Genomic DNA, 16428 nt, shown 5'->3' with positions numbered 1-16428 from the left:
CTCCATATTTTATACTACTTAATGTGTACATAATTAATTAATGATGAAGATGAAGGTTCATAGCCCCCAGATACCCAACGAAAGGTGGAAAATGTTTAAAATGTATATACTTAATGTGTAAAAAAATAAATTAATGATGAAGACGAACATTCATAGCCCTCAGACACACAATAAAAGATGGAATATGAAGATATATATCATATGGCAGGCTTTGCTGAACGAATTACACACTACACAAAAGTACTGCATTGGAACGTCCTTAAAAAGAATTCGACACATTTCAGATTTGAAGTTCAATAACTTAAGCTTATCAACGGGATGGAAGGTGTCCAATGTGTGACATCATGTGCGTATTCAATTGATTACAATATATCGGAATGGCGGGAATCCGCTTGATCGTAGAGAAGAAGAATAGAAACTTTAGTCCATAAAACGTCCAGGTGCCATAAAATGGTCGCAAAGACGTCGGACATCTTCTTTAGTAACCAATTTCCGTTACATACACCAATTAAACCATTTGGCGACCATTTCTAAAGGTAGTAAGATTTAATTTAAATCTGGTCAATCAGATATACCTATTTTTTGTCGGACGAACCGATGTTGCGACTGAAAACTTCAGTCTTCAGCCGGGTTGTGATGCAAATGACCTTGAGTACGATGACAATCGACAAGTAATGTCCTTTATTAATTTGTAATCTAGGTTATTTGCATCACAACCCAGTTGAAGACTTAAGGTTTCAATCGCAACGTCGGTTCGTCCGTCAAAAATAGGTATGTCTGGTTGACCAGATTTAAATTAAATCTTAATTTCAACATACTCAGGTGAATGAGAGTCTACACAGTGTGATTTCTAAAGGTATCTGAACATTTTGTGGACTTAGGTCAGACAATTTGTCTAGAAAATTTGACCAAAGTAGTGAGATTTATTTTCGGAATTTTTCTATTTAAACTGGGGCAAAGCCATATGTTTGTGGCCAAGTTCTTCCATGCCCACCATCCGATGCCACTAGTCTTTCTACAATCATACAACCAGTACTCTTACTAGATGACACAGGATAAAAGATAATAATGTGTGACTCACTTTCTGCTTTAATTTGGGCGGATCAGATAAAACATTTAAGATTATTCATTCCCGCGATTTGACCAAAGATATACAAGAGCCTTACAAATGTCAGATCTCCTCGAGAACTTCTAGAAATTATGCTGCCCTAAGCTGGCTTATTAATTAATTATAATTCATTTCAATTAATTAATTGATTAAATTAATATTCGATTTACTTATTTTTGAAGAGGGTGTATGCGACAATAATCGTATACCACCAAACACCTTCCCTACCATAAAAGTATGGGTTGACGTTTCGCATGTACGTACTTCAATTACAGGTGCAAAGATGACATTTTGATAATGCAAATTATATATATCAAGATTGACTCGATTTATTTATTCACACAACACCTGAGGCTTTATTAATAATTAAAGTGATTTGCTTTAATCTGTCCCCGGATGACAAATTGTTTACAAGCATTTTTATAGCCTGTATCACAACGATATACAAGGATTTAGCAAATTAAAACAGAAATTTATACTGGAGACGATTACGATTATCATCTCATTACATTTTTCGCCTCTGCATACGAACGCACAATTTCCATCATTGTAGCCCAATTTTACTTCCGTGCAAAGAACATTCCAACATAGTACGTAATTTGAAATCGACAGGATATTGGATGAATGTTCAACTTACAATTTGCTGAATTCCGGTTTTTTTATTCAGCGATCTTGGAATACTTTTGGCCAGTGTGTGTATTTTTACGCTGGTTTCATGCTGTCATGTCGCTTGTCGCTGAGCGGCGTGACGCACGCGCACTGCAGACAAACAGACACAATCAAGGCTTGTGATTGGCTGATACGTCATGCTGCTTGCATCAGCGACAAGCTGCATGAAAGTATGACAGGGGCAATATTGCTATTTATAGTCTGACTCTACACTAGGATTGTTTTGTTTTTCCTTTACTCCATTTTGTATTTGCTCGTTTACTTGATTTATTTCTTTCAAGAAATAGGCCCCACGATACACATCAATATTCTTCGTAAAATAAATACATACAGTTTGAGACATATGAAATAAAATCTTTCCACAAAGATGGGGCAATGCCTTATGCGGATATGTTAAAGTTTCATAATACACGCCTCAACTGACTAACAACAAACTCCCCGAAGTTCTAAAGCAATTGTGAAACTATCGGAAAAAATAAATAAATTGCATGTCTCTTGTCTACAGACCGGTTTCTTTATACAGTTTGTGAGCATTTAAAATCCTCATGCATGTATGATCAATAAAATGTAATAAATAAACTTATTTGACCCAATTCGATATTGCCCATAGAACATGTAGAATGTGGGGATATTTAGGTAAAACGTTTAATGTGGAGATTTTAAAGTAAAAACGTTTCAAAATAAAGATGTTTAGTTCAAATACTTTTATAAAGATTTATTAAGGGATCTAAAATGAGCGTTTATTGCGTTTCGACAGTATTTTTGTGGGACATGAGAGCACCTCGGACCTATCGAATTGCATTCTGAATACGAAGCATGTCTTTCTGATATCAAATAATTTTCATTTTTGAAAATCACAATATAATACAAATTTTATGACAAATTATAAAAATTTGATATTTTTCAAATTTTTGATATATAACAGTCCTCGAAGTAAATTATATAAATCTAATGATATATTCTTAAAGTGTATGTAGCAGGGAGGAAAAGCCGACGGTCAATTGAAAATTTTGACCTTTCATATTGAAGATATGGATTTTTTCCCAAAAGACTTTTTTTTTTTGGTGTTTTGGGAAAAAAATCCATATCTTCAATACGAAAGGTCAAAATTTTCAATTGATCGTCGGCTTTTCATCCCACCTACATACACTTTAAGTATAAAATCATCAGATTTATAAAGTTTACTTCAAGTACTGTTAAATATCAAAAATATCAATTTTTAATGATTTGCCATAAAATGTGTATTAAATTGCGAATTTCAAAAAATCAAAATTATTTGATATCAGAATGACATTCTTCATATTCAGAATGCAATTCGATATGTCTGATGTGCTCTGATGTCCCAAAATAAATACTGTCCAAACGTTCATACCCCAGCCCTTAAGGAAGGTGTTATTTTTATTTCAAACTCTAATCGTGACCCGCAGGTCAAATTGCTAGAATTGTACATTAAACATACCTAAACAGACACAATGCAATTTGCAGGCAGCAGCTTAATCAGCGCCAATATTGCAACATTGAAACAAACCACTATACAAACATCCAATCCAACCCAACCCCATCCCCCAGTAGGCAATGAGGATAAAGTGCCTTGTCCAAGGACACAACATGTTAGCACGAGCGGGGCTCGAACTCGCAACCTATGGATTATGAGTCGGGCGCCTTATCCACTCGGCCACACGTGCTCCCTGAACAAGTATTTAAATTTTGGTGTATTATAAATAGTAATCTTACGCAGTTATGCCTGAAAGTAATGCAACACAAAATAAATATTGTGGTTACGCAAAGAGAGAAACCCGTGCATTATTCTAACGGACGTGGACACAAACCACATTAAGGATCAATAAATGATACAAGAGGTTACCTTGAATTAACGAACAACTAAAAAGAAAAAAAGCAAGGTACACCAACTTGAAGTGGGGAAATAAGTAAAATATAGACTAGAAGGTACGAAAGGGGGGAATGTAGGCATTAGAAGTAGGTAAGGTTCGGTAGCCAAATATTACCACTTCCAAGGCCCACAGAAGTGTTAACATGGTTAAACCTGCAAAGATGGCTAGCATTTACCAACTACAGAGCCCATAGAAGTGTCAGGAAAACTGGAGTGATGAAAATCACTGTCCACATTTAAGCAGACAAGCAAAACCAAACGGACAAAAAACAACCGACGTTTTGAGCAGAAAAATAGCTATTCTTCACAGGGGCAGGCAGCAAAATATAAAAATCAAACAGCATAAACTACATGCTGTCGTTAAAAAAAACCTCAGTAGCACTAGCAAACAAGATAACAAGTTCAGAGCCAAATAAGCTGTGTCTTTGCTCAATGAAAGCAAGTACACTCGTAAGATCTGATCACTTAGAACCCCGCATAAGCTAAAAGAAACAAAGTTCGTCCAAGCAAAACTTTTGTGGATCTGCTTTGAGAATACATATGATATACAGAGGCCAAAATTGAAACCAGCACGCAGACAAAGCGATATTTGCGATACATTATTGATACCCGATCAATAATCTATTTGATATTTTATTAAACAATAGAAAAATTATCACATAGACAACGCAAAGAAGCGAATACACGTCATAAATAACGAATAACAGTAAGAATATAATCACGATAAAGACAGGTATAATAGAGGTCAGGTACGAAGAGAACATTATTTAATAAAGATAACTCCCACGAAAAGGGTAATACGCTGAGAATCTTTGTGAGCATTAGATCATTAACTATCCATAAAATGAAATTAAAATTGATTTGACACTTTCTAGACGACTTGTCAACACTCCACCTGTTCATCATGAAATTGCCCATGCATTGTAGATTGTAACTGATGGTTACATTTCAGGTATGCTCTATTGATTACAACGTTTCTTATATCAATTAGTCTGTCCAATTCAAAAGATTCAAAAGGTAATGTCATTACCGCTCATATAAAATGAATATTTTAGTGAAGCAGATATAATTAGTCTTGCGTGAAGACTAAATGCTATTTTAGCGGCCAACTTCCGTTACGTGTGGAGTAATAACATTTTCTCTGACATTTACATGAAAACGTAACTGGCATTTCACAAGCAAAATATATATATTTTTTTAACTCTGATGACCCGTAGCTGGTGTTTGTACTTGCAAGTACCTAAACCGAATTACGCACAACGTAGAGACTGCTAATTAACAGAAACACAAACATTGCATTGACCTAATTAGGAAAACACAAATAACACGTCCCCGTCCACTGTCAGCATACACCCACACACAACACACCTCAAACACATCAAATTGTAATAACAAGCCATTGATTTATATTTAGCAATCACATAGGGTCATTGCGTTTAACAGCGCTACTTCTGCCCAGAACACAGCTTATAAACCATTTAACATCAGCACCTTCGTTAATCCTTGTTGAATTTTAGTGTAAGTGTATGTTTTTTCCACTGCGTGCCACACTATTGTTGAATCCTGTTTTATCTTGGCAAACTAAAATGTTGCCGTTAAAACAGGCAAAGTTCGATGGCCAACAATTGCCAATTCCAGAGCCCACAGAACTGGGTTGAAAGCAAGTTGGTTGAAAGCAAGTTCGCAACCCTGCTTATTTTGCTCTGAGTTGGTTGTCTTGTTTGCTACTGAGTTATATTTGAACTTGCCTTCAGTTTTTGACTTGACTTCTTTTTTAACTACAGCATGTAGTTTTCGCTGTTTGATTCAATATTTTGTTGTCTGATGAAGAGCAACTTATCTGCTCGAAACGTCGATTGTTTACTTTGTCTGTCTGGTTTTGTTTGTTTGCTATGTGCGCAGTGATTTTCATCACTTCCAGTGTACCTTTGTACTGTTTTCCTGACACTTCTGTTGGCTCTGGAATTGGCCAATTTTAGCCAATCAATAATCTATTTGATATTTTATTAAACAATAGAAAAATTATCACATAGACAACGCAAAGAAGCGAATACACGTCATAAATAACGAATAACAGTAAGAATATAATCACGATAAAGACAGGTTTAATAGAGGTCAGGTACGAAGAGAACATTATTTAATAAAGATAACTCCTACGAAAAGGGTAATATGTTGAGAATATTTATGAGGAATAGAAAATTAACTATCCATAACATGAAATTAAAATTGATTTGACACTTTCTAGACGACTTGTCAATACTTCACCTGTTCATCATGAAATTATCCATGCATTGTAGATTGTAACTGATGGTTACATTTCAGGTATGCTCTATTGATTACAACGTTTCTTATATCAATTAGTCTGTCCAATTCAAAAGATTCAAAAGGTAATGTCATTACCGCTCATATAAAATGAATATTTTAGTGAAGCAGATATAATTAGTCTTGCGTGAAGACTAAATGCTATTTTAGCGGCCAACTTCCGTTACGTGTGGAGTAATAACATTTTCTCTGACATTTACATGAAAACGTAACTGGCATTTCACAAGCAAAATATATATTTTTTTTTTAACTCTGATGACCCGTAGCTGGTGTTTGTACTTGCAAGTACCTAAACCGAATTACGCACAACGTAGAGACTGCTAATTAACAGAAACACAAACATTGCATTGACCTAATTAGGAAAACACAAATAACACGTCCCCGTCCACTGTCAGCATACACCCACACACAACACACCTCAAACACATCAAATTGTAATAACAAGCCATTGATTTATATTTAGCAATCACATAGGGTCATTGCGTTTAACAGCGCTACTTCTGCCCAGAACACAGCTTATAAACCATTTAACATCAGCACCTTCGTTAATCCTTGTTGAATTTTAGTGTAAGTGTATGTTTTTTCCACTGCGTGCCACACTATTGTTGAATCCTGTTTTATCTTGGCAAACTAAAATGTTGCCGTTAAAACAGGCAAAGTTCGATGGCCAACAATTGCCAATTCCAGAGCCCACAGAACTGGGTTGAAAGCAAGTTGGTTGAAAGCAAGTTCGCAACCCTGCTTATTTTGCTCTGAGTTGGTTGTCTTGTTTGCTACTGAGTTATATTTGAACTTGCCTTCAGTTTTTGACTTGACTTCTTTTTTAACTACAGCATGTAGTTTTCGCTGTTTGATTCAATATTTTGTTGTCTGATGACGAGCAACTTATCTGCTCGAAACGTCGATTGTTTACTTTGTCTGTCTGGTTTTGTTTGTTTGCTATGTGCGCAGTGATTTTCATCACTTCCAGTGTACTTTTGTACTGTTTTCCTGACACTTCTGTTGGCTCTGGAATTGGCCAATTTTAGCCATCGAACTTTGCTTGTTTTTGTGTCTACATTGGTTGTTTGGTTTATCGTGTCTGTTTATGTGCACAGTGACTTTCATCACTTGTTCTAGTGCACTTTTGTATTCCCATTGATCCATATTGTTTTTCCAGGTTTAGTACTTTTGTGACCCTCGGAACTGGTATATTTGGCTATCGAACTTTACCTACTTCTAATGCCTACGTTTGCTGTTTTTGTCCCCCCCCCCTTTGCGTAGTTTCTAGTCTGTATTTTACTTGCTTCCCCACGTCAAGTTGGTGTACGTTGCTTTTTTTCTTTTGCTGTCGGCTAATACTTTCTTAATGATGTGTCTCCTCAGTCAATGTTTTTAATTTAATTGATATATCGTCACCTGCTACCATTATTTGGTTGTTGTAATTTTGAGAGCAAAATACAAAATATGGTTCAAGCATGCATCAGTTACGTAATCATCCTAATTATTTCTGATTATTCCCTTTAATTTGTCTCATTCTCATTGGTTCTTGTGCAAAGATTGGTGAATAAATACGTTTTATACTTGAACCATATTTTGTACTTTGTTCTCAAAATTATAACAAAAATTACTTGGGCAATTATCGTTGCAAGCTGAAAGAGCCCCAATATGTACGCATCAATTGTCTTGATTGGACCTCATGCACCGATACACTGCAACAACATGTTACTTGATATTATATAACATGTATTATCAATCCAACTTAATTATTTATTTCTTAGCATTTTAATGGTTTTCCCAGATGTTACATATGTTATTTTTTCATTTATTTAAATGTACTATATTGCTAAGCAAAGGGCCTTTCGTATTACTCTCACTGATACTTCTGCTTTTTGATTTCCTATTGTTCCATTGGGTAATTCCAGAAAATAAGTGCACACTCCCTATAGAGGAGTGACTTTTAAATAAAAGAAATGTCTGGATTTTCACGTTTGCTTTCTGAAACCAATTGGAATTCCAGTTGCCAATGTTAATGGGAAAAGCTTTATGCAATCAAATGAATGAAAAATCACGGAATTATTCAAATTGAACCTCTCACATTATTGATTTCTGATTTTGAACTATTTTTTCTGGATTTGTTTGCCTTTGACACTTTAAAAGTCTGAGTCTCCAAGTCCGAAAATCTGAACTCCTCTATAAGAGGTGTGCATCTATTTTCTGGAATATAGTCTATTGATGGCTCAGTCTTGGCTGACATGTTTCTCTTTAGTTGGAGGTAATCCGTTCTCCTGCTATTGATAACATGTTGTTTACAACGTAATAATATTGAAAACATAAAACGATCTGACCCTATGTTTTTGTCGAGATTGTGAATGGATCATATGAATAGAAACAATCTTTAGATATTACGAGTTTTGACCTATTTGTTTTTTCAAATGCCATTTCCTCCATCACGAGTTTTGACCTATTTGTTTTTTCAAATGCCATTTCCTCCATCACGAGTTTTGACCTATTTGTTTTTTCAAATGCCATTTCCTCCGACACGAGTTTTGACCTATTTGTTTTTTCAAATGCCATTTCCTCCGTCATGAATTTACTATTTAACCGCCTCTTCACTCGGATATTTTTGTCTTTCCTTTTACTCCATTTTGTTTTTGCTCGTTTACTTGATTTATTGCTTTCACGAAATAGTCCTCATGAGGTACATCAAACCTTCACGATATAGGAAATAAAAAAGTCAATAACGATGAGGCAATGCAAACGTAGGCGTTACGTTATTTTATAATTTTCGCGACGAGTTTTAAACAGAATATTGAAACCACCCTATATTCAACACAAATTGTAAAACCATGAATATGAATGCATAGTGAAAACTCAAGGATAATCTAAATTGCATCTGCTGTTTGACTTAAGACTAGTTTCTTAATAATGGTTTTCTGTTTTAATAAAGCTTATGAATTTTTATGATCTATAACATATAATAAATATGATAGGATTCGAATAATATCACCTACAAAAAATATGTGGATATTTGTATAGATAAAATGGTACAATATAAGAAGATATTGAAGTAGAACGTTGCAAACTATGGAAGGGAAGAGTTGGTATTCTGTAATGTTATTAGATTGGTCTAAATTATTAAGTGGCAACTTCTCCGTGTCACGGAAAAACGGACAAAAACACGGAATTTAAGAAAAAAAAAACAGAAAACACGGAAATTCGCGGAAAACGTGTTTTTCCTTGAGAAAAATAAAAATGAAGAAAAAAATAATGTGAATGTGAGGTAAAAATAATGAAAATGAAATCTGCTTCAAAGATATCAACCTTAAAACAACTAAAAATATAATGCAAGTAACTTATTTTACCCCGATTTTTAGCGGTGCGCATCTTACCAAGCACAAGGGCATTCCATTCTTTCTAATGAAATCAAAGAATTAAGTATTTAAAACCACTGATGGAAAAACGCGGAATTCGGTGTTTTAAATCACGGACAACTTGCCACTCCACTTTAGAAATTCTTAAACATACAAAAGGATGACAGGAAGACAATTTGAGAAATAATTTGAAATCTGATCACCTAAATTTGACCGTTTTACAGTCACTTATAGGAATCCAAGGTATAGTCAAACAAAATGGAAACTTAAACCACATTTCTTTCTTTTTATCACCCGACCCCCCGCCCCCTCAAAAAACAACAACAGAAGATGGTCATAAATTATAAAGAAAAGAATTGCAGTACAAGACCCAATCGCAAACTCATTTAAGAGTTCAGGCACGTTAATTAAGAGAGTAGCTACAAAAAGATCTATACAATATTAAAAAGATGCTCATTACATCATCAACTATTCATGATATGACATTATTCTTACTCCGGGCTGCGACACTTTCTAGACACCGTACCAACGCTTTGCAACGTGTGTCTATTTACCTTGAAATTGACAATGAATTTGGATAACCGAATAGCCAGACATGTTCTTTAAGTTACAGGTATGATCCAGTGAAAATGTTACATCGCTTCCTGTATCGGTTAGTCTGTTCAATTTAAAAGATCCCAGATGTATGTAGAATTTTCGAAAATAAGCCATAGCTAATGTAATATGAATGGTGAGTGATGCCTGCGGTGATGCGGATATAATTAGTCTTGCATAGAGTCTAAATGCTATTTCAGAGGCCAACGTCTGATGTGATGGGTATTAAATGGTAAAATCTATAAGGCATAATCTGACATTGAAACACAAAATATACAAATGGGATTTTTCAACTCAGGTGTTTCGCATCTGCGACTCAAAATAACATGTTGGTAGCCAGTAAACTACATAAGCTTACATAATTAATTTGTTCTAACACTTCAGCATACGGTATTGTATGTTACCAAACCGATATACGTGTAAACATGGTAAACGAGGGAATAATATTATCATGACATATAAAAAACAGATCCGCCAACACGCATCTACAGAGCATTCACAAACCCACACAATTTACATTGGCGACGATATAAAATAATTGCTGCTGATTTACAGAAACGCAAACAGTGTAATTGTTTCTATTTTGTTAACGATTGTTGATGTTCTTTAATTTGGCATTGTGAAAACAGAAATACTCACATAACCACATGCTCCACATACACCAACACTCCACCACTCCCATGCACATCCAACAGTACACCCCCATATCCAAGTACATTGGCCCAGTAAGTAGCTTACAAACCATTAAAGGCCCATTCAATGATTTGCTCATCCGGGCGGATATAAGGTGCAGTCAAACATAAACCATATTTCTTTCTTTTTATCACACGATCCAAAAAAAATAAAGAAGATGTGCATAAATTATAAAGAAAAGAATTGCAGTACAAGACCCAATTGCAAACTCGTTTAAGAGTTCAGGCACATTAATTAAGAGAGTAGCTACAAAAAGAGCTATACAATATTAAAGAGATACTCATTACATCATCAACTATTCATGATATAACATTATTCTTACTCCAACACGGGCTGCGACACTTTCCAGAGTATCCAGACAATATACCAACGCTTTGTCACGTGTGTCTGTTTATCTTAAAATTCATAATGAGTTTGGATAACCGAATAGCAAGACATGTTCCTAAAGTTACAGGTATGATGCATTGAAAATGTTACAACGCTTCCTTATATCGGTTAGTCTGTCCAATTTAAAAGATTCCCGATGTATGTAGAATTTTCAAAAATAAGCCATAGCTAATGTAATATGAATGGTGAGTGATGCCTGCGGTGATGCGGATATAATTAGTCTTGCATAGAGTCTAAATGCTATTTCAGAGGCCAACGTCTGATGTGATGGGTATTAAATGGTAAAATCTATAAGGCACGTAATCTGACATTGAAACACAACATATACAAATGGGATTTTTCGACTCAGGTGTTTCGCATCTGCGACTCAAAATAACATGTTGGTAACCCCAGTCAGCTACATAATTAATTTGTTCTAACACTTCAGCATACGGTATTGTATGTTACCAAACCGATATACATGTACGTGTAAACGAGGGAATAATATCGTCATGACATATAACAAACAAATCCGCCCACGGGCATCTACAGAGCATTCACAAACCTTGGCGACGATATAAAATAATTGCTGCTGATTTACAGAAACGCAAACAATGTAATTGTTTCTATTTTGTTAACGATTGTTGATGTTCTTTAATTTGGCATTGTGAAAACAGAAATACTCACATAACCACAGACTCCACATACACCAACACTCCACCACTCCCATGCACATCCAACAGTACACCCCAACCACATTGGCCCAGTAAGTAGCTTAATACAAACCATTAAAGGCCCATTCAATGATTTGTTCATCCGGACGGATCCAAGGTGCAGTCAAACAAAATAGGAACATAAACCACGTTTCTTTCTTTTTATCACCCGATCCCCCCCAAATAAAGAAGATGGGCATAAATTATTAAGAAAATAATTGCAGTGCAAGACCCAATCACAAACTCGTTTAAGAGTTCAGGCATGTTAATTAAGAGAGTAGCTACAAAAAGAGCTATACAATATTAAAAAGATGCTCATGGCATCATCAACTATTCATGATATAACATTATTCTTACTCCGACACTGGCTGCGACACTTTCCAGAGTATCCAGACAATATACCAACGCTTTGTCACGTGTGTCTGTTTATCTTAAAATTCACAATGAATTTGGATAACCGAATAGCAAGACATGTTCCAGGTATGATCCATTGAAAATGTTACATCGCTTCCTGTATCGGTTAGTCTGTCCAATTTAAAAGATACCAGATGTTTGTAGAATTTTCGAAAATAAGCCAAAGCTAATGTAATATGAATGGTGAGTGATGCCTGCGGTGATGCGGATATAATTAGTCTATCATGGAGTCTAAATGCTATTTCAGAGGCCAACGTCTGATGTGATGGGTATTAAATGGTAAAATCTATAAGGCACGTAATCTGACATTGAAACACAAATGGGATGTTTCGACTCTGATGATTTGCAACTGCGACTCAACATACGGTATTGTATGTTACCAAACCAATATACTAGTACGTGTAAACGAGGGAATATCGTCCCTCGTTTGAAAAGGAAACATTTGCACAAAATGACATGTATAAAAAACAAATCCACCAACCAACGCGCATCTACATAGCATTCACAAACCCATACAATATACATTGGCGACGATATAAAATAATTGCTGCTGATTTACAGAAACGTAAACAATGTATTTATTTCTATTTTGTTAACGATTGTTGATGTTCTTTAATTTGACATTATGAAAACAGAAATATTCACATAACCACAGACTCCACATACACCAAGACTCCATCACTCCCATGCACATCCAACAGTACACCCCACACCCAACCTTTGTCATTGCCATATATGTGCTAACATAGCCTGCTGGTGGTTTAGTCGAAAGCGGTGTTTTTAAGACAAAATAAGGCATTTACATGAATCTGCCATTTATTTACTGACAGTATCATGAATTAGCTACATGTATTTGAATGGGGCTTCAACTTCGTCAATACTGCTGTTTCTTTGTTTCTTTGCCAACATTTTTCATTTCAAACATACCAAATGACAATTTGAATGACTTATGCTTCACTTTTAAGCAATTTATAAACAATTCTTTTTTTTTCACACTTGGGCTGGGATCACTGAATACAACAAATGTTATTGAATGTTAGTGTATCATTTTCACTTGACAGACCATTGTTCAATGATCATTTATTTTGGCTAAATCTAAACATTATGCGGACGTACACACTAATACACTCACCCTACATCCTCAGACAGCCACACATCCTCCCCACACACCAACAACAATTACAACACCACCACCACCACCACACCACTCCCCGTACTCACCAACATACCCATTCTGCTGAAATACAAACGTAACGACCAATACCACTAATGAATCAGCTTTTAAAATTCAAATTTTCACACGTCACATATAACTTACTCAAATGAAAGAAAGTCACAGTTGCCATCAAAGTCCAAGTAATCAGCTTGATCGGCATTGTCCACACAACGTTTTTCAATTCCACAAAATATGACTTCACTGAATAGCATCTTTTGGGTTGATGATAACAATAGCCGGCAAGGCCAACAATAACCAATTATATATCTTATTCACATCTATACACGTGTACTTCATGTTTCGCTTTTTCCCGATATTTCCTTTATTAGTGTGTCTAGACAACGTTTTAAAGTCTAATGATATATCCTGCGTAAAACTCAACTTGTGTCTAGCGATAACATAATACAGCTACAAATGACTGGGGTTTTTCTCGTTGAAAGAGCGCCAACATTAATGTGTGCATCAATTGTTTCGTTTGAACTAAACCGATATACTTAAATCTGTCACATGATATTATATTAACATACAATATCAATCACACCTGGCAAGAAGTTAACATACAGTCCACATGCACTTTGGCGCAACTGCAAATTTTATTTAAGAATAATTGTTTAAAACAAATTGTTAAAAAGTGTAATTAATATACAACATTGACGAGTCTACTTAAAGGAGTATTTCGTGATCCTAGCATCCTCTTTTTATGACATTTTTCAGTACATATCCACGAAAAAAGCATATTCCCAAAATTTCAGTTGATTCCGATTTTGCGTTTGCGAGTTATGCATGATTATGTGTATTACACTGCTCCATAGACAATACGTTGTAATTTCGTTCTGGTGCACCAGAACGAAATTCAAATTTCACGATATCTTTGCTAAACGAATTAATCTGCAAGAAATATTTTGTACATAAACATTATGTAGCCAGAGGTTTCCAGTGATATAAAAATCTCAACTTTTTTTGAGAAAAGTGGGGGGATGAGGCTGTGGATCACGAAATGCCCCTTTAAAGAACAAATCTCAGTTGGGGAACTAAATATATAGCGCAGACTCTGCACATGTACGTTAACAGTCAGTTAATCTGTGACTATTGTTTCACTAGATGAATCTATGATCAAGGTTGTGAAAGCGGATAAAGGTTTTCTTCATGGGCATTTTAACATGCTGACATATCTGGGTTAATTAGGAACAGCAATCAATTGTTTATATGTTACCTATACTAGTAAATTAACATGCTGACATATCTGGGTTAATTCGGAACAGTTGTGAAGTTTATTCATTTAAACGCTAATAGTTTGTGTTTGTACCTTTTCACCTTGTTTGACGTGTCAACCCGGCGTGTCAAGCAGATCAATGCTTGAAGTGATTGCTTTTGGTTAATGTGTATTAGATATCATGTTTAATATATCTAAATTATACCTTTCCCACATTCTTTTATTACATTTTGTAATCTTACCTATCTCGTCAGATTTTATAAATATGTCAATCTCAGGAACCCTTGGGACAGCCAGCCCATCTCACGCCTAGATGATATTTTGACCTTTTCATGTAATGTCGTTATCAATTTGAAATGTTTGATGTGTCAGATCCATGTCATCAGGTGAGATGGTGACAAACACTGCCCGACAGGTCTTTAATTGCTCCTCTATCATCCCATACTCCAGTACATCTTTATTATATAAAAGCAAGTATTACATTTAGCGTTCAGTGTCACTTGTACTATACGCTGAAAGTTACAACCAATGAGATATATTACAAATCTTCCGACATAAATGGAAATATGTATATTTATGTCTCGGATTACTATTTTAAATCCCTACGTCGTAGTAAAACCTCATCTCATAAATTCATTATATTTGACACAGTTTAAATGGATGATATAATAACTTAGATACATAATCACAGTTTGAAATGAGAAGAAAATCACTCTTGCACCTTTTACACCGTGAAGTCCCCAGCGGGCTATTCTCTTATTACACTTTAGAGTTGGCTGGTTATTGCATTAAGGTGGTTCTGGACCCATTTTGGAAGTGCTCTATTTATGTTTTAAACATATTAATTGAGTAGGGCAAAGAACACTGATCCATATGCCTTTTGTTTGAAGCTAATCGGACATACGGTTTTCATAATACATACATTTTAAATGTCTTTGTATTGTATTGTTTTTATCAATAATCAATACAGTTAATGAGCTAATATGACTTGAAAGTGCTCATTAATATGTAATTTTGCCAATATTTTGCTAAAATCAATGCATAAATGTTCATAACATTTTTATTTAACAGAATATTGGTTTCAAACTTGGTCAAAGTGTTCCTAATGACTTCCAGATAATTTATGCATAATTAATGAGCTAGCCGCCCTAATTTGCATAATTAATTAGCATTTATGCAAATTAGCTCATTAATTATGCAAATATGCAAATGAGGGGGCGGCTTCACTATATAATACATTAGAACATATTAGAAACACTTTGACCAAGTTTCAGGGCAAAAGTATGCAAAATAAAAGTACCATGAACATTTATGCATTGATTTTTAGCAAAATATTGGCAAAATTACATATTAATGAGCCTTTACAGTCCTTTTAGCTCATTAACTATATTGATTATTGATAAAAACAATAAGATACAAAGAAAATATAATTTGATGTAGTATAGAAACCGTATGTCCGATTTGCTTCCAACAAAAGGCATATTGATCAGTGTACTTTACCCTACTCAATTAATATGTTTAAAACATGCTCAAAGCATTTCCTTATTTCTAGAAAATGCATCCAATACCACCTTAATATCCGTCTTGTGGCCAATGTTAATAAGTGATGTAAAGTAAAACGTTGCCAGAATAAAGGTGGCAGTTTTTTTTCTGTACACTAAAGTTAAATAAATGTTACATACTCAGTTTTGATTTGACATTAAAATTTTAATTGCAATGTTTATTGCTACACATATCACGAGATTGAAACTAAAACACCTTTATGGTATTGTTCATTGCTGATATAAATCATTTTGAGTTTAAAAAAGCAAATGTGTACAGTTCATGAAATATTTACCTATAGTGTCTTAAGGCAGTACTTAGAGAATAAACAATA

At 34.8% G+C, this 16428-nt stretch overlaps 1 protein-coding gene across 2 annotated transcripts in view; it reads right to left on the bottom strand.

Annotated features, from left to right (window-relative positions):
* The window catches only part of LOC140137858 (neuronal acetylcholine receptor subunit beta-2-like), a 174034-nt gene extending 160297 nt beyond the window's left edge, over positions 1-13737 (bottom strand). For both annotated transcript variants that reach the window (XM_072159658.1, XM_072159661.1), the window contains exon 1: positions 13442-13737. In XM_072159658.1, coding sequence (XP_072015759.1) covers positions 13442-13499 — 58 coding nt within the window. In that variant the 5' untranslated portion in view covers positions 13500-13737. The remainder of the gene's footprint in view (positions 1-13441) is intronic.
* Between the last annotated feature and the right edge of the window lie 2691 nt (positions 13738-16428).

Source organism: Amphiura filiformis, chromosome 17, assembly GCF_039555335.1.
Source record: "Amphiura filiformis chromosome 17, Afil_fr2py, whole genome shotgun sequence".
Lineage (NCBI taxonomy): Eukaryota > Metazoa > Echinodermata > Ophiuroidea > Amphilepidida > Amphiuridae > Amphiura > Amphiura filiformis.
This window is presented reverse-complemented; position numbering and strand designations above follow the sequence as displayed.